Source organism: Dama dama, chromosome 8 (genome assembly GCF_033118175.1).
Source record: "Dama dama isolate Ldn47 chromosome 8, ASM3311817v1, whole genome shotgun sequence".
NCBI classification, from domain to species: Eukaryota; Metazoa; Chordata; class Mammalia; order Artiodactyla; family Cervidae; genus Dama; species Dama dama.
The window spans coordinates 3374021-3391979 of NC_083688.1; the positions used below are offsets into that span (position 1 = coordinate 3374021).

Below are 17959 nucleotides of genomic sequence, written 5' to 3' on the forward strand. Positions count from 1 at the left end.
TTGCTCAGTCATGGCTGACTCTTTGGGACCCCATGGATTGTAGCCCATCAGGCTCCTCTGTCCAAGGGATTCTCCAGGCAAGAATAGTGGAGTGGGTTGCCGTTTCCTTCTCCAAGGGCACTTCCCAACCCAGGGATCAAACCTGTGTCTCCTGCATTGCAGGCAAATTGTTTTCTGTCTGAGCCACCAGGGAACCCCATTTTCCTGTACCATCTGCATATATATCCCTTTGTAAATTGCTCAATCCTTTGCTTAGCTTTTGCTTTCTGAAGTACAGTCACTTAGAGAGATATAATTTACATATATCAAAACTCACCCTTCTTGGTGTGTAGTTTGTGTGTGGACATGGCCATGTAAATGCTGCCACTGCCTCAGTGCAGTGCCGTTGGGCTCAGTCGCTCAGTCGTGTCCGACTCGCTGCGACCCCATGAACCACAGCACGCCAGGCCTCCCTGTCAGTCACCAACTCCTGGAGTCCACCCGAACTCATGTCCATTGAGTCGGTGATGCCATCCAGCCATCTCCTCCTGTGTCGTCCCCTTCTCCTTCTGCCCTCAATCTTTCCCAGCATCAGGGTCTTTTCAGATGCGTCAGATCTTTCCATCAGGTGGCCAAAATATTGGAGTTTGAGCTTCAACATCAGTCCTTCCAATGAACACCCAGAACTGATCTCCTTGCAGTCCAAGGGACTCTCAAGAGTCTTCTCCAACACCACAGTTCAAAAGCATCAGTTCTTCTGCTCTCAGATTTCTTTATAGTTCAACTCTCACATCCATACATGACTACTGGAAAAACCATAGCTTTGACTAGTCATACCTTTGTTGACAAAGTAACATCTCTGCTTTTTAGTATGCTGTCTAGGTTGGTCATAATTTTCCTTCCAAGGAGTAAGCGTCTTTTAATTTCATGGCTGCAATCACCATTTGCAGTGATTTTGAAGCCCCCCAAAATAAAGTCTGACACTGTTTCCCCATCTATTTGCCATGAAGTGACGGGACCAGATGCCATGATCTTAGTTTTCTGAACACTGAGCTTTAAGCCAATTTTTTCACTCTTCTCTTTCACTTTCATCAAGAGGCTCTTTAGTTCTTCTTCACTTTCTGCCTTAAGGGTGGTATCATCTGCATATCTCAGGTTATTGATATTTCTCCCGGCAATCTTGATTCCAGCTTATACTTCTTCCAGCCCAGCGTTTCTCATGATGTACTCTGCATATAAGTTAATAAGCAGGGTGACAATATACAGCCTTGACTTACTCCTTTTCCTGTTTGGAACCAGTCTGTTATTCCATGTCCAGTTCTAACTGTTGCTTCCTGACCTGCATACAGGTTTCTCAAGAGGCAGGTCAGGTGGTCTGGTATTCCCATCTCTTGAAGAATTTTCCACAGTTTATTGTGATCCACACAGTCAAAGGCTTTGGCATAGTCAATAAAGCAGAGATAGATGTGTTTCTGGAACTCTCTTGCTTTTTCGATGATCCAATGGATGTTGGCAATTTTGTCTTTGGTTCCTCTGCCTTTTCTAAAACCAGCTTGAACATAAGGGAAGTTCACGGTTCACATATTACTAAAGCCTGACTTGGAGAATTTTGAGCATTACTTTACTAGCATGTGAGATGAGTGCAATTGTGTGGTAGTTCGGGCATTCTTTGGCATTGCCTTTCTTTGGCATTGGAATGAAAACTGACCTTTTCCAGTCCTGTGGCCACTGCTGAGTGGCCAAATTTGCTGACATAGTGAGTGCAGCACTTGTATAGCATCATCTTTTAGGATTTGAAATAGCTCAACTGGAATTCCATCATCTCCACTAGCTCTGTTTGTAGTGATGCTTCCTAAGGCCCACTTGACTTCACATTCCAGGATGTCTGGCTACCTACATGTAGACTATTTCCACTACCCCAAAAAGTTACCTCGTGCCTCTTTGTAGTCACTAGTCCCATCTCCTCTTCCCCAAATTCTTGTAACCACTAATCTCATTTGTCTCTTGTAGTTTTGCCTTTGGGTTTTCCCTGGTAGCTCAGCTGGTAAGGAATCCGCCTGTAATTCAGGAGACCCTGGTTTGATTCCTGGGTCTGGAAGATCCCCTGGAGAAGGGATAGGCTACCCACTCCAGTATTCTTGGGCTTCCCCAGTGGCTTGGACAGTAAAGAATCCACCTGCATTGCAGGCGTCCTGGACTTGGTCCCTGGGTTGGGAAGATCCGCTGGAGGAGGGCATGGCAGCCCACTCCAGTATTCTTGCCTGGAGAATCCCCAGGAGAGAGGAACCTGGTGGGCTGTAGTCCGTGGTGTTGCACAGCACAGTTTTGCCTTTTCAGAATGTCACATAAACGGAAATATGTCACCTTTTGTGTCTGGCGTAATGTCCTTCTAACAGCCGCACTACAGCAGGGTAGATTAGCTATTCCCTAGACAGGTGAGGACTCTTTACAGGGACACGGTGAGCCGGAGGAAACAATATCTGCGTGTGCTGTTTGTTCTCTGTGGTAGTGTCATCACGTGTCCTCCGAGGAGAGCTATCATATGTTTACTGAGGCGCTCTCTTCCTCAGGATGTCTTTGAGGCAGGAAGACTGGTTACCTCCTTCATTGTCCCAGTTTTTTGTCCTTAAATCTTTACTGCTTAGCAGAAGTCATCAAAATCATTTGAATATACAGCATAATGATCCTGTTCTTGAAGCAGTATACTCTGTGCCAACTTAGTAACTATAGCTTGCCTATTCCTCCATTAATAACTTTTTTAAAGTTTCTTAATTTTCTAGGTAGTTGTGGAAGATATTCTTCATAGTTAGACTTTTTTTTTTCTCAAATCCAGTTATTTCTCTAGTGTCCCCTTTTATGAATTGCTTAATATTCAAAGTATGTGTTTTCAAACTAAATACATTTTCTGTATACTGGAACTATCCACTAGGTTTCCCCCATCACCCCTTACCCCAATGAAGCATCTTATAAAATTTGAGAGTTAAAACTGAATTGATTGCTACTGTCAAGAGTAGGAGCTCTTAATAATGAGGTGAGGTGGTTTATACTGAGATCCTACTATTTTTTTTTTTTTTGGCTGCAGATGGAATATATACTTCTGTAAACCATATAGACATGTGTAAAGTAGAAAGTGAAAGTCCTCTGTGATCTCCCTCGCCTTGAGCAGCACAGTTAACAATTTGGCGACTGGTGCTCAAGTTATTTTTTCCTTTGGATAATGCATACATAGTGTGTTGTTATTATTTAAATATGTAAGTGCTGTAGGAATGATGTCACTCACAGATTCTGATTGGCTGATTTCCTTTCCAGTAGTCTTCCTGGGAGATGAGCAGTGCTCTATTTTGTATGTGTCAAAACCAGACTCTTTGCACTTTGAGACCTAGATACTCTACCTGGGAAAACTTCTATGATTTTGACTTCTAGACCTGTGTGGTTCCTGTTTGTTCCAAGGTTTTGCTATGTTTTTAGACCACAGATGCTATTTAATAATAATTTAACTGCCTATGACTTTGCGCAAAAATAAGGAGGTGCTAATATTTGGGGGATTTAACAGACAGTCTCAGCTTTCTAAAGGACAGCATGGGGATTACCGCAGAGTTTCTGTGGAGGTGGTGGTTTGGGGGCATTGCCCAGGCTCCGTTTCAGGGCGTGTGTGTTGCATGACTCCCAGGAGCACTGTTCTGGTCGGGTTGTGCTCCAGGGGCACATTCACACGGACCACCTCATGAGCAGCACTTCTGGGGTGTGCAGTGCAGTGGTGCTGCTCGGCTGTGCATAGTTTTGTTTTGAAATTGATACAGATGGGACATTTGTGTGTTTCTCAATATGTGTTTGATGAAAAATGCTGTTTTTGTTTTAAGGACAGGGTGGATTTTCTGTGAAGCCTAAGTATCAGTTCCTTCAATTTTATGGCCCCCTTCCAAGGTCTTGGGAGGGGTGATTGCAATTTTATATTTTTAATTTTATATTTTTTTTCCTCAAAGAGAGCCCCTAGTTGTCTAAGATGCAAGGCTCTCAAATCTGCATCTGCCTCTGGGCCTGCCTTCTTGAAAGGAACCTGAGCATTTGAGGGGCTGAGGTGTCCTGATGCTCCTGAAACTTAGACTTACTTAACTTCATGGTAAATTTGCCCCTGGTTTTTGGACATGCCTTTTCAAATGGCTTTATTTCCATTTAGTTGCATATTAAGTACATGGAATCATACACACATGAGTGGGAGAAAGATAATTAAAAAATTGCTTAGGAGTATCACAGTGATACTCCCAGTTGCTTTTATAGAGAGCCTGTTGACCGGGCGTCCTGGGGAGGCAGGTGGCCTTTCTCTTCCGACGTGGACACTGTGCAGATCCTCGCTGGCATCTCCTCTCCCTCTGCCTGCAGATCCGCGGTACGGATAAAAGCAACGGGCGGGAGCTGCACATCGCCTACCGGTACGGCGAGCACTACGACAGCGTGCGCAGGATCAACGACAACTCGGAGGCGCCGGCACGCCTGCAGACGGAGGTGAGCCAGGCCGCCGGCCTCAGTGCTCTCGGCCCTGCAGGGGCCGCTCGGGAGCTCCGTGCCCTGGAGCCCAGCGCCAGTCACGTTTTAAGAGAAAGTTGCCTTTAAGAATCTGTGGGCTTGTTTTTTTTTTTTAAACTGTTCATTTGGGTGAGGGCAGTGGATAAAATTGTCATTCTTCTGCTTTCCCTCACAGTGATGGCTGTGATTGCATGAATATAATTTTTTTTTTGAATATAATTTATATAAACAGTTAAAATTACTTCCATGTTTTAAAATTAATTCATGCTTCATATCTAAAATTTGGAAACTGTAGAAAAAGTAAAGAAGAAAATAAAACATACACAGAATCAACAGTTTTGTTACTTTTTTTGTATTTGTATAGCTTTTCCCCATTATTTCATATGTCTCTCCTCACATGATTAGACACTTTCTTTGTAATTAAAAAAATAAAGTGAAAGTCAGTCTGTCACCCCTGTGTACCCCTCTGGTAAACAGTGGGTGCAGCCAGTGTCAGTGTGTCATGAAATCGCCTGGAGAGGCACACGCATCAGTCAGTCACGTGGGTGTGTGGCGCGCCTGCGTCTGCTCGGGTACGTTCTCCTTACCCACAGTTGTAGCATCCGCTGCGCAGTGTTCTGGACTGCACTTTTCAAATGGAACGTATCTCAGAGGAATTCATAGCAGGACATAGAACGCTTACGGCTCCATAGCTATGTAGTGTGTGCATGCATTGTAAGGTGCTTAAATAGGCCCTTCAATGGACTTTTAGATGGCTTTCAAACTTGGTTTTTACAAACAACATACAGTGCCTTATATGCATGTCTTATCACACATGCGCGGGTGTATTTGTGGAACAAATTCCTAGAAGATTCTTACTACATCAGAGGATGTGTGCATTTATAACTTGGTCGGTATTGCCAAGTTGTTCTCTGTAGAAGTCTCACCAGTTTACACTCCCACTTGCAATGTGTCTCTTCTGTACCTTTGCCAGTGCAGTGTGTTATCAAGTTTTTAAATCTGTGTCACTTAGGGGAAAAAAAATCTTAACATAGTTTTAATTTCTATTTTTTTTTATTAATGAGCTTATACATCTTTTCTTGTGTTTAAAACCTCTTTGTCCTTTGTTGTGTGTGAACTGTATGCATGTTTTTTATTTTTTTTTCTGATCAGTCTTCTTAGTGATTTTTGGGAAATCCTTTATGTACTAGGAAAATTAGCCTCTATTTGTGGTATGAGTTGCAGAATTTTTTTCAGTTTGTTATCTGTCTTTTTATTCTCTCATATTGTCTTTGCTATGAAGGAATTTTAGATTTTTATGTGGTTAAATTTATCTCATTTTCAAGACATCGGGTAAATGTCTTCTGGGTTTTGGGTCATAATTAGGAAGTTCTTTCCCATTCTGAGTTTAAAAAGAATTCTCGCATAGTTTATTTTAGTACTTCTGTATGTTCATTTTTTGAAAGAAAATTAGGTCATGTCTCTAGTTGGTACTTATATTGATATACAGATGTGAATGTATGGATTCAACTATATTTTTCTTTGTGGTTACTTACTTGAACCCAAACTGTTTATTTTTATAATTATACATCTTTTTCTCCATTGATTTAGCTTGCTGATTCTTTCATATTCTAAATTCCCATATGTAGTTGGGTCTATTTCTAGACATCGATTCTGTTCCACTGTTTTTTTCTGTTCATATGTTCATGTGTTCATAATTAAGAAAGTATATTTTAAAATCTAGTAGAATTTTTCACCCATCATTACTTTCTTTTTTTATGGTTGCCTGTATATTTTTGCTTTTTTGTTTTACATATGAATGTTAGAATAAGTTTGTCTAGCTAAAAAGTCCTGGTAATATTTCCTTTTATTGTAATCTCATTAAATTAATAAACAAGCAGAAATTGACATCTGTATGATGTTGAATCTTCTTAGCTGGGAACCTGATAAGCTTTTTGTTTGTTTGTTTGACTTTTTTTGGTTATCTGCAGGAGCGTTTTTTTTTTTTATATGGCTCTTTCCCATTTTTTGCTGACTTTATTGTTAGATGTTTTATGTTTTCTGTTCCTCTTGTAAGGAAAGGGCCTTTTGTTCCCTTTACATTTGTATTTATGAAATTTGGTAACAGAATTTTAGTTATGTATATACCCAGCTATCCTACAGAGTTTTCTTTCTTTTTAATTGAGGTAAAGTTCACATAATGTCAAATTCACCATTTTCAAGTGTACAATTCAGTGGCACTGAATACACCCACAAAGCTGAGTAAGCACTTCCTCTATCCAGTTCCAGATAATTTTCAGCACCCCAAAAGAAAGCCTGGAGCCCATTAAGCAGTTACTGCCCGTTCCTTTTCAGCCCCAGCCAGCACCAGTCTACTTTCTGTCTCTGTGGATTTACTTTTTCAGGACATTTTTTATAAATGGAATCACACACTGTGTGGCTTTTTATGTCTGGCTTTCCTTAGTGTGATGTTTTTTAGGTTCATCCATGTCATAGCACATATTACTTAGTTCCTTTTCAGGGTTGAATGGTACTCCATTTTATTGATATACCACATTTTGTTTATCCTTTTATCTGTTGAGGTCATTGGGTGTCTCTGTCCTTTGGCTGTTGTGAACAGTGCTGCTCTGACTATTTGGGTATAGTATTTGTTTGAGTACTTGTTCTCAACGTTTTGGGTGTACAGTTGACCTGTGAACAAGGGGTTGGGGTACCAGTGATGCACAGCTGAAAATCTGAGTGTAATTTATAGTTCACTTGCAAATCTGAGCTTCTGTATCTATAGTTCTGCATCCTTAGGTTTGACCAATCGTGAATTACGTAGTACTACAGTATTTACTACTGGAAACGTCTGTATAAGTGGACCTGTGAAGTTCAGATCTGTCAACTCTATATAGGAGTGAAATTGCTGGGTTATGTGGTAATTCTGTCTGTAACTTTTTGAGAAACTACCACACTGTTTTCCGCAGCGTGTAGCTGTGCCATTTTACTTTCCCACCAGCGGTGTATTGAGGGCTTCACTTTCTCTCCATCCTCACCAGCACTTGTTATTTTTCCTTCTTTCTTTTTAAAATTACGGCCAACCTACAAGATGTGAAGTGGCATCTTGTAGTTTTGATTTTCATCTTGTAATGATTAATGATGTTTGGCATCTTTTCATGTGCTTGTTTGCCATTTGTTTATCTTTGAGGAGATGTCTGTTCAGGTCCTTTGCACCGGTTTTAATTGAGCTTTTTGTGATTTGGTTGTTGAGTTCTAAAAAGCTCTTTATATGTTCTGGGCACTAGATTCTTGTATGACTTTCCAGAATTCTTTTTGTTTGAAGTAGTATTTTTTTGTTCTCTCTCTTTTTTTAAGGTGTAGAATTATCTGCAAATAATGATAACTTTTCTTCTTCCTTTTCAGTTTTATACTTGGAGTTTTTCTTTATTGGGGGGCTAATTGCACTGCTGTTCTCCAAGACACTGTTAAATAATCATGGTGGTAGTGAAAATCCTTGTTGTGTTCCTTACTTGAGTGGGAATGAAGCTCTGTTTGTGGGTAATTTAACTACACCCACACTAAGAAACCTGTAGTTGTTTCCAGTTATTCACCACCCTTCGTGGCAGTGGGATGATCACTTTTACATAAATCCTTTCTATCCGTGACATTATTTCCTTTGGATAAATTTCAAAGAATCCTGATACACATAGCCAAACTATTAGGGTAAAATTTTAGAATAGGTTTTGCTTTTTATTACACATTCTAGGGAATATACTGCACATTGCTGGCTTCTACTTGCCCTTTTATAGGCAGAAAGCAAAAGTGTCCTTGCTTATGTTCTACTTGCTGCATTAATAGCAAGCAGAGGGAGAAAGTGATTGGAAGCCATGGACGGATGACTTTAGCTTTTCTGAAGTGGGCTTAGGTCATAATAAAGTCCAGTGGACACCAAGTGAGCGGCTCTTGGTGGCTTTGAAATTGGGACCACAGGTTCCCGTGAGTGTGGTGGTAGCACGGGAAGTTGGCGGAGTCATGCTCACCTGTGATGGTCTGGTGTGGACAGGGGCTCCAGCACACCACAGCTTGCTGGTGAAACGATAGGGCCTAGGGAGCCAGGTGGGAGTCGTCTGTGTGTCTCTTCACGGTGAGCTGTTCTGCTGAAAAAGCTCATTGAGTGCTCGTGTAGAAGATTGATTCTGTTACTAGGTTCACAGCTCTAGAATCCAGCTGAGACAGGTGTGTGCTGTCCAAGTCAACAGTCATTGCCAAAATGTTGGTCTCTAATGCCATTTTTACTGAACAGTTTATCCCATATCTTGGGCCTTCTTTTAAAAAAAAAAACTTATTTGCGCCAGGTCTTCGTTGTGGCATGTGGGATGTTTGATTTTCACTGCGCCTTGCAGGATCTTCAGTTGTGGCTGTGAACTCTTGAGCTGTGCCATGTGGGATCTAGTTCCCTGACCAGGGGTCAGACCTGGGCCTGCTGCATTTAGATTACAGGGTCTTAGCCCCAGGACCAATAGGGAAATTCCTGGGCCTTTCTTCTTAGTATTTCAAGTTGTGGCCTGGAATCTCAGTGTGTGAATGAAATTTAGCTTAGTGCTTGCTGTTCCTTTAGGATTGTTTCTGAATGTTTTTTCATATATTTGAATGTTTTGAGATGATAGAGTGTTTTCCTGTGTTCAGGATTCTGAACATAGTTTGCTAGAGTTCCATGATTATCACTCTTGCTGTGTCTTTTAGTTTCAGATGCTTCATCAAGACGAATCAAATAAAAGAGAGAAAAGCAAGGCACAGGGAGTGGACTTTGAAGACGGCCTTCGAGATGCAGTGGGAGATGCTGTCCAGAAAGTTTGTGGTGCAACCGGCTGCTCCGTGAGTGCTCGTCGCGCGGCGGCCGCGGCTCAGCGGCGGCCCCCAGCCTTTATGGCACCAGGAAGTGGTTTCATGGAAGACAGTTTTTCCACAGATCGCGGGGGCCTGGGGGGTGGTGGTTTGGGGATGATTCAAGTTCATTACATTTATTGTGCACTTTATTTCTAATCTAAGGCCACCGCCGATCTGATGAGAGGGACCAGTCCGTGGCCTGGAGGTTGGGGACCCCAGGTTTATAGACAGGCATTGTTGAAAACCCGTCTGTACAGGTTTAACTTTTTGAGAAACTGCCACAGTGTTTTGTGGCCTCACTCTAGCATGCCAACACCCGATGAACCAAAGTAGGCCCATGATATTTGTAGTTTGATTTAGTTATGTCGTGTAACTTACTGAGAGCTATTTATTCATTTCTGTCTTGTTTTCTCCACTTTACCCAGTATTGTTCAAAATCCGAAGAAAGTATGTCTATTTATTATTTTCTGACTAGTGCAGTTTTGTACGAATTCACTTTATTAAACGGCTATTTCAGGTGTTCGCCTTACTGAGAATATTAAGACATTTTCTAGATGGAAAGTCTTGAAACCTTGCCTCAATTACATCGTTTTGCATGTCAAATTGTTGATGTAGAGATGGACAAGAAAGTACACCCAGATTCTGATGTGTTCCTTTGTTTCTTTCATAGGATTTTAATTTGATTGTTCAGAACCTGGAAGCTGAAAATTACAATATTGAATCTGCGATAATTGCCATGCTGCAGATGAACCAGGGGAGAAGAAATAGTAAGTCTGTGATTGATATTCTTAAGCTTTCAAGATGATTATGTTGGTGATTTTTCAAATATTTAATTTTAATAATTTTATTAATAATTGGAGAATAATTGCCTTATAATGTTGGACTTGTTTCTGCTGCAGAACAGCGTGCATAAACTATTAAGTACCCATACATCCTTCCCTTGTGGGGCCTCCCCCCAGTCCCAGCCCTCTAGGTCATAGGTCACCCTAGACCGCCGCTGGGCTCGCTGCGCCCCACGGCAGCTCCGCGCTGGCCGTCCCCTCCACGCAGGGCGGCGTCTGTGCGTCCCTGTTATCTCCATGTGTCCCGCCCGCTCCTTTCCACAAGTCCTTCTCTAGGTCTGTGTCTCTGTTCCTACCCTGTGAATAGCTTCATCAGTGCCATTTTTCTAGATCCCACGTATGTGCATTAATAGATGGTATCAAATTTTCATTTTTAATCAAGTGGCAGGCAGTTAACTGTCTTGCCATTTATTCATTTCGCAGTTGTTTATTGAGCGCCGTGTGTATGCAGGTGGTTTTCACTGGGTGCTAGCTCTGCCTCACGGAGTGTGTAGTCTGGTGGGGAGGGGATGGTGAGTAAACTGGCATAATCGTGAGTGACGAAGTTGGGGTACAGGGGGCGAGGGGGTGCATGGGAAGGCCACCTAGCCAGTTTTGGAGGAGTGGACAGTGTCAAGGAAGACTTATCCTTTTAGAAAGAAGATTCCATTATAATACCAAAGTGGTAACTGAAATGGAATGGAGAGAAAAATTACCTTTCTAATGGAAATACTTACATTACTAGTGTCAATGAACTGGTGATAATTCAGAATTTTTCTTTGCTTAAACTGAGTTTAATTCTGTGATTCAGAGTAAGGAAAAGAAATGTTAACATCTGTTTTTCCAAGTTATTTATTTTGAATGGCTTCAGTACTCATTGCCGGACATTTTACGCCAGATGCTGTTCCTGGCGTTACATTAGTAGCTTTCTGATTGGGCATTTTATTATCCTCCTTATATGTTTGTTGTACCTTCTTAGAAAGCTGATCCGTGTGATTTTAAAGCAGCGCTATGTAGTGTCTGTGCTATTGCCTATGGTATATACTTGGCAGGTGGCTAAGTGAGACTGAGGAACTAAATCTAAAATTTTATTTAACTTTATTTTTAATTTAAACAACCACATGTGGCTAGTAGCCACTGTATTGGAGAGCACAGCTTTAGAGCTTATTTCCTTTCTGTTTTAGGGGTACAAATGAAAGATTTCCTCCTAAAAATTCATGTTGAAAAGTGGTTTAATCTGATAAAGCACTCAGCTGGTAGGAACCTGATGAGAAGACTGGTCAACGGGTTATTTTAAAATTTATCTTCCAGATTTTACCAATAATTTTTTCCTTATGTTCCCCACTGTGTTGACTTGATACTGGAATTTTGCCTCAAGGAAACTTGCTCTCTGAATGACAGTGATGTAGGGAGCCAGGTACTTTGAGTCTTTAACACTTGTCACGCTGTGTAGCTGTCTTAGGCTTTCAGTTTAACAAACGGTCTTTCTTTGGAAGATGCAGAGGAGGACCCTGAGTCCAGTGGCGGCGTGCTGACGCAGCGTGCTCCCTCATGGGCAGAGGGAGGCAGTGGTGGCAGACCCTTCGGGACTCAGGGTGTGGGTGAAGGCGGGACTGAGGACAGGAGGGCGCAGGCCGGCCCTGCTGAGGAAAACAACGCGAATAAAAACCAGCTCCCGAAGGTAGGCCTGACGGGGCGGCCAGGGTAAGTGGTGAGGGAGGGAGGGAGCGGGTGAGTCAAGTCGCTCAGTCGGGCCTCTGTAATTTGGCAGCAGTGGCAGGAACTTGGAGCTCGTGTTCGTATGTGATTTTATTTTGATTTTATAAAGTGATTATTGTAGGAAATACGGGGAGTGCATGGGGGTATATCATGAAGCGAAATGAAGACCCCACTTGTCCTGTTTGGACTTTCCAGTGACGCATGGAAGGAGGTATACTCTGAGTTGCTGCTCTGTACACAGCAACCTGTCTGCCTGATGTCACAGCGTGTGGGTGGCTTTCTTGGCTGATCATGTGCTTGCATCCCATTTGTTGTAAATGCCACCACCTTCAGTGAATACCTTGTGTGTAAATCTTTGTATTTGCATGATTTGCTTGGCTAGAGTCCCAGAAGAAGAATTAACAGGTTAAAGGGCATAGATAAGTGCATCTTTTTAAGATCTTCTGGTAAGTTGTCAGATGCTTCCAAGAAAGGTTGTACTTCTCTCTTCCCAGCCCAGCACTGGTATATGACACCGTGACATTTACTGAATTTGGGACTTCTTGTTAAGATTTTTACCAGGAAATTCTGAGCTCAGAATGTGAGGTAATGTAAAAAGTCACAGGCAGAGGCTAAGATGCAGTAAGCTTGGAAGGATTCTCTTAGGATTCCCTGGGGCATTACGCACAGAAAGGCCTCCTGTGGCATTTTTGAGCATTGTCTCCATCTGGCCTAGGGTTAATGTTTCTTTAGGTCGTTTTGAATTACTTCAGGAGGAGAATGGAACTGACTTTATTTGCGAGCCTAGCACGGGGGTATACTCACGCGGCAGTCTCCTCTTTCAGGTCACGAACAAACAGAGGCGGGAGCAGCAGCGACTGGAGAGGAAGAAGCGACAGGAGGAGAGGCAGCGCCACAGGGCCCTGGAGGGCAGGGGCAGCCGCAGGAGCGAGGCGGACGCCGGCGCCCAGGTCACCTTGGTGAAGACCTTCGCGGCTCTCAGCATCTGACTGGCCTCCTGGGAGTTGTCAGGAGCGAATGGAAAGTGGAGGGCTGTGTGCCAGGCTTTCCAGTGAGGCCGTCCTTTTACAGAACAAAACTCAACCCACAGAATCACTCACCGAGTTAGTCTCCTTCAAGCTGCCTCTTTTTTGTTCAGAGTTTTGTCCAGTGATGTGTTTTATTTAATGAAAGTACAGTGAAGCCATTCATGTTCTGTGATTAAAATATCGAGTTTTAGGGGTGGATAGTTAGGTTAAAAAAAAAAAAAAAAACTTTTAAGTGTGGTTTTATTTGCCCTGAAGATTTAGAGTTTGGTGACCCAGGGATCTTTCCTTAACACTTGGGGTGAGTTTGCTGTAATTGTTCATGAAGTAGTTTAGATTAATTGCTAGAAATTCAGAGGACAAGTTTCCTTTGTTTCTGTTTCATTTTCAAACAGACATTAATTTGCAGGATAGTTTATAAATGATCTCCAACTCAGGTACATGTTTAGAATTAACTTTCTTCTACTCCAGGTTAATCAGAGAATAATTCAGGAAATGTTTTTCCAAAGTAATGTGATAGGGAGGTTGTGGCCTGTATGCAGGTTGGCAATTAAACAACCACATTTCTCTTCCTGATCATGATGTTCAGATGGGTTTGCAGGTACTGCTGGTTCATTTGTACTCAAGCCATATGATAAATAGGCCTGACTGTTAATTAGGCCTGGGCCTTGCTGGAAAATTGGTAGTGTGGCTGAGTGTTTGATACTTGTTTCTTGACGGTAAGAAGATGCTGTATGACTGCTTACGATACAGTTCTGGGATTCTGAAAGCATGCAGTCCAGAATCTGTAGTTGTGAAGGGAAAGATCGCCAGAGTCTGAGGTTTTGCACAGGAGCAGTCTGAAGAGTTCTTTTTGTTTTGTACGGAGAGAGTGTCTGGAAGACCTGCTAAGGTTTTTCATGTTCACATTTTAAGTGAGTTGACTGTCTTTTCTTCCTTGCTATCCTAGATTTAGAGAGATTCCTTCAGAGGAAAAGTAACTTGAGCTGTTTTTTAGTTTCTTAGTATTGTGAAACTAAGTCCCATAAAATGCTGCACTTTCTTCTTTCTAGTTAAGCCCCGTTTGGGATTTTGCTCTTGGGAAAACTCTCCAGCACCCTCTGGAAGTCATCAGGGACTTAGCGTAGACCAGCTGGGCTGAGAAAGCACTTGGGCTAAGGCCCTGCAGTGGCTCCACGGTGCTGAAATAGTCAGGTTTGGGCAGTGGGAGGCATCATCCCTCAAACAGTTAGATGGATGTGAACTTTAACCCTTGAAGTGGCCAATCTTGGACCGTTTTTGCCTTTTGAAGACCTAATATTTGGAGAAATAATATTTGCTGAACTGAAACGTAAGCTACTGGTTTTCTCCTCCATCTGAGATTTCAAAATGACAAGAGTTCCAAGGCAAAGGGAAGCTGATAAGAAGGTTTGACATGTGTAGACATAGCATTGTGTGGGCAGCCCTTGGCTTTAGCAGGTTGTCTTTATCAGCAAGTAATTTGCTTTCTTTGGTTTTGATAATGTATTTTAATTTTTTGTTTGTTGGACTTTGGTAACTTTTTGTGGTTGGAGCTTCAGTAGTCTCTTGGAGGTGCTCCCAGGACGTCCTGGTACAGTACTTCATAACATGTAGCAGGCTTAGAAACGGCATAGCATTTTTTCTTTGCACACTGCAGAGTCCTGAGTTAGAGCTTCTGGCGCTCAGTACAAGGAAGTCAGCCATCTCTGTTGCCTCGCCGACTCCAAGGGAGTGCGGTCCAGTGCTTTAGGCTCTGTTCTCCTGGGTTTCCACTGTGACTGAGCATTTCTGAGTGAGTGAGCACTGTTTCTTGAATGTTTGTATTGTGAGGATTCAGGAGACCAGATCCTCTCACACAATGAAGATTGTGTTACCAGGAATCCAGCAGAATTAGGAGTCAGAAATAGCGGAGGGAGACCCATTGTCAGAAGTAGTAGGATTGCTTTATTTACATGGTTAAAGAAGCTGGCCTTGGGCTCTATTGGGTTTTAGAAGTTGCTAAAGAGTTACTATAGAATATTGGGGGCATTTATTTATGAATTACCGAATTCTGAGGATAGGCTTCACCTTTTCTTGGGTAAATGGTTTTAAAAACTAATCTAGTGGCTTCAGTAGTTTACTTATATTACTATTTCACAGTTTTCCAGTTATAATTGGCCTGTGTTGAGTATGTTAATTATTTGGGATGGGGTACATGTATCCAACTTTGGTGATATCTTCTAGCTAAGGGTTTAAATTTAAACTTCCCTGCCTCTGTCCCACCAAAGTATGAGGTAGATGGAATCCATGTGGTAGTTGGTTGCCTCGATAGGCTCTGGAGAACCACGTTATTGGCAGCCAAGTAGGGGCCTGGCGTGTTTATTAGTCCTAGGATGACTGGTCAGTGGTGGTTACCTGGTGCGGTTACTCAGGTGCACTGCATAGTGAGAAGTGAAGTTTTCTTAACCTCTGTGGCTGTTAGATGTTTGTTCTGTGGGGTTATCTTGGTAGCTTTGGTCAGGAGAAAGGGGATGGGGTGGTGGTCCATAGCTGCTTACTTGTCTTATAAGCTGTACATAAAAATTTTATGAATTTTTTTAAAAAAAGATTTTTTTAAAGGTCAAAATAAGAAAATTTTAGTGGCAACAGCTTTGTACTAGAGGTAGATGTATTAAAACAGCATAGAACCATAACTTCTATTAATATAGTTGCCACCAGGAGATGTTAGAAGTTGTGTATGTATATTTAATTTTTCAGTAATAGCATATGCTTTTAGGAGTGAAGTCTGGTCGAAGAGTTGTGGCAGAAAGAAGAGTCTGAAGGGTCGAGCTTGTCTGTAGTTCCCCCTATAAGCTCTGGACGCACTTCCACACCCCGTGTGATTCCGAGGGCTCTGGGGGCTCCGCTGTGGGGCACCTGGGGCCGGGCTCCGAGGGGGTGGTTTCTGACGCGCCGCCTCCTCACCAGGGAGCTCTGCCGGTGGGAGATGCCGAGGGGAGCGCCGTGCCCGTGCCCCGGAGGCGGGGGTCAGGCGGCTTGGCACAGGGCTGCGCTTGCCTCGCAGGGAGTCCCTGTCGCGAGTGTGCAGTTTCTCTCATTCTGAGAAACTCTCCAGACTGCCTGGGTTTTACTGGGTCCACATGGAATGCTGTCGGTTTACCTCTGTGAGACGTTCAGCTCAGAGCGTGCAGTCGGCTGAAGGAAAGTCGGATTCCTCGTCGGGGCTGACTCACGCTCTCCCTGGCCAGGAGGCTCGGTGTGGGCGGGGTGACAGCGGCGCTTCTTGGTTTGGGGCCGTGGCCGTGGCCCTCTCTGACCCCCACCTGGGGTAGGCGCGTAGCTCTTCACCTTTTTACCTCAAGGCTCTGTCTATCTATGGCAAACCTTTAGACTCAGAGTCTGATGCAGTTCTTTTGTTTTCGTTTGTTTGTTTTGACATTTTCATCATTCACTGATTGGTTCATCTCAGCTTTCAGAACAAGCGTTGCTCAAACTCGGGGCCTTCCGACGGTGGTTCTGAGGTGATTTGATGATGGCACTTTCTACAAGGCGTGTCTTTCTGACTCTAAAACAAATTGTATGTTTCCATTGATGTTGTTAAGTTGAAGATCTCGATTGTAAATGATAGCAGATCTTCTGCCATCACCTACGAGAGAGGGGATGGGCAGTTGGTCTGCAGCAGAGACGCTGAGCAGCGGTCACGGAGTGCGTGCACAGTACTGAACTCAGAAGGCGCCCCCAGAACCCAGCCCCGGGCAGGAGCTGGGCCTGGTCACTGCCTGTCCCCATGTGTCCAGGGTAACATGCCCTGTGAAAACCTCAGGCTCTTACCCATTTCCTCTGAGGGATCACCTTCTAGAGTCCTGCTCTCGTAGTTCAGACTACTTTGTAACTCGATTAAAATGTTTAGCATCCTTGCAAAGGTACTTGAGAAGGAGCTGATTCCAGTGAGGAATGATTTCTGTGAAAGCATGAACGTCTGTGGTGACCTCGGTGTAAGCAGGGCCTCCCCGGGTCCAGAGCAGCTTGTGCTCACTGAGCCGCAGTGCTGGGCGGTCGTGACCGCTGGTGAAAGCTCAGCAGCCCGCCCTCCCCTTCCCATCTCGGCATCCACTGGGACACCGTTGCCAGCCGTCCGTGATGGGGGTGTGAGTGCGGCCCCAGACCTCGGCCTGCGCTCCGATCCCCGGCAGGTCCCTCGGCCACAGCGGAGGAGTGCGGCTGCGGGTTCCTCCCATGGTTCATCTTCGTGGGGGAAACGGCCCTTGGCCTCCCCGGAGCGACCCTTCCAGCCTCCACCCACGCTGAGCTCAGTCAGGAGAAGGGAGGAGCCAGGAGCCTGACGGCAAACCTCTGTGTTCCTCGTGCTGACGGGGAAGCGCTGGTGGGCGTGAGTCCCCTTTATGAGGGAGGGCAGGTGGGTCTGTGAACACCGGAGCCCCTGTGGCTCAGCCACCTTCTCTTTTTCTCCTGATTGCACTACACTTGCTCTCGCTGCAGGACGGAGATACCCGAGACCTCCGTGGGGTCATGACCCAGAGACTGAGCAAGTCTCGCCTTATCCGTGGAGCTCGACAGGGAAACGTGACCATTGTCTGATGTCCGTAGTTCATTTCTTCCTTCTTTCCTCACCTTGTGTTACTCTGAACCGTTTTGGTTTTTATTTACCAAAGTACTGTACTTGGCTATTTGCAGTGTCTCCAGAACCAAATGTTTTCTTTTTTGTCTGTTTTTAATCTTCAATACTTGGTGCAATAGAAGCTGCGGAGATGTGCCACTTTATCTATGAGATGGGGTTTTGTATACCAATAAATTCTGGTTTAAAGACAGAGCTTCCAGTTGTCTTTGTCACCGTCTGACCGCCGTTTGCACGAGGCGGAGAGCCTGCCGGTCCTTCTCGGAGACTTTACAGGAAGCTGGGCCTGTTCCGCCCGTGGACAGTTGTTCAGGATCTCACTGAGCTCAAGCAGCTGATTGCAGCTTCCGCCCGGGTGAGTGTGGCCGCACACACTGGCCAGGCCCTCCTCCGCTTACTGCTGGGTGTCTGAGAACGTCTCTCGTAGT

At 44.0% G+C, this 17959-nt stretch overlaps 1 protein-coding gene across 3 annotated transcripts in view; it reads left to right on the plus strand.

Annotated features, from left to right (window-relative positions):
• The window catches only part of OTUD3 (OTU deubiquitinase 3), a 32189-nt gene extending 14465 nt beyond the window's left edge, over positions 1 to 17724 (plus strand). Inside the window, exons 4-9 of one of the 3 annotated variants that reach the window (XR_009693778.1) lie at positions 4360 to 4482; positions 9208 to 9339; positions 10022 to 10118; positions 11669 to 11853; positions 12716 to 17285; positions 17396 to 17724. Coding sequence is in view for 1 of the 3 variants with exons in the window: in XM_061148065.1 (XP_061004048.1) it covers positions 4360 to 4482; positions 9208 to 9339; positions 10022 to 10118; positions 11669 to 11853; positions 12716 to 12880 (702 nt within the window). In the remaining 2 variants the exon portion in view is untranslated. Of the gene's footprint in view, positions 1 to 4359; positions 4483 to 9207; positions 9340 to 10021; positions 10119 to 11668; positions 11854 to 12715 lie in introns of all 3 variants that reach the window. The other 2 variants (XR_009693779.1, XM_061148065.1) reach the window with 2 other exon arrangements.
• The last annotated feature ends 235 nt before the right edge of the window (positions 17725 to 17959 follow it).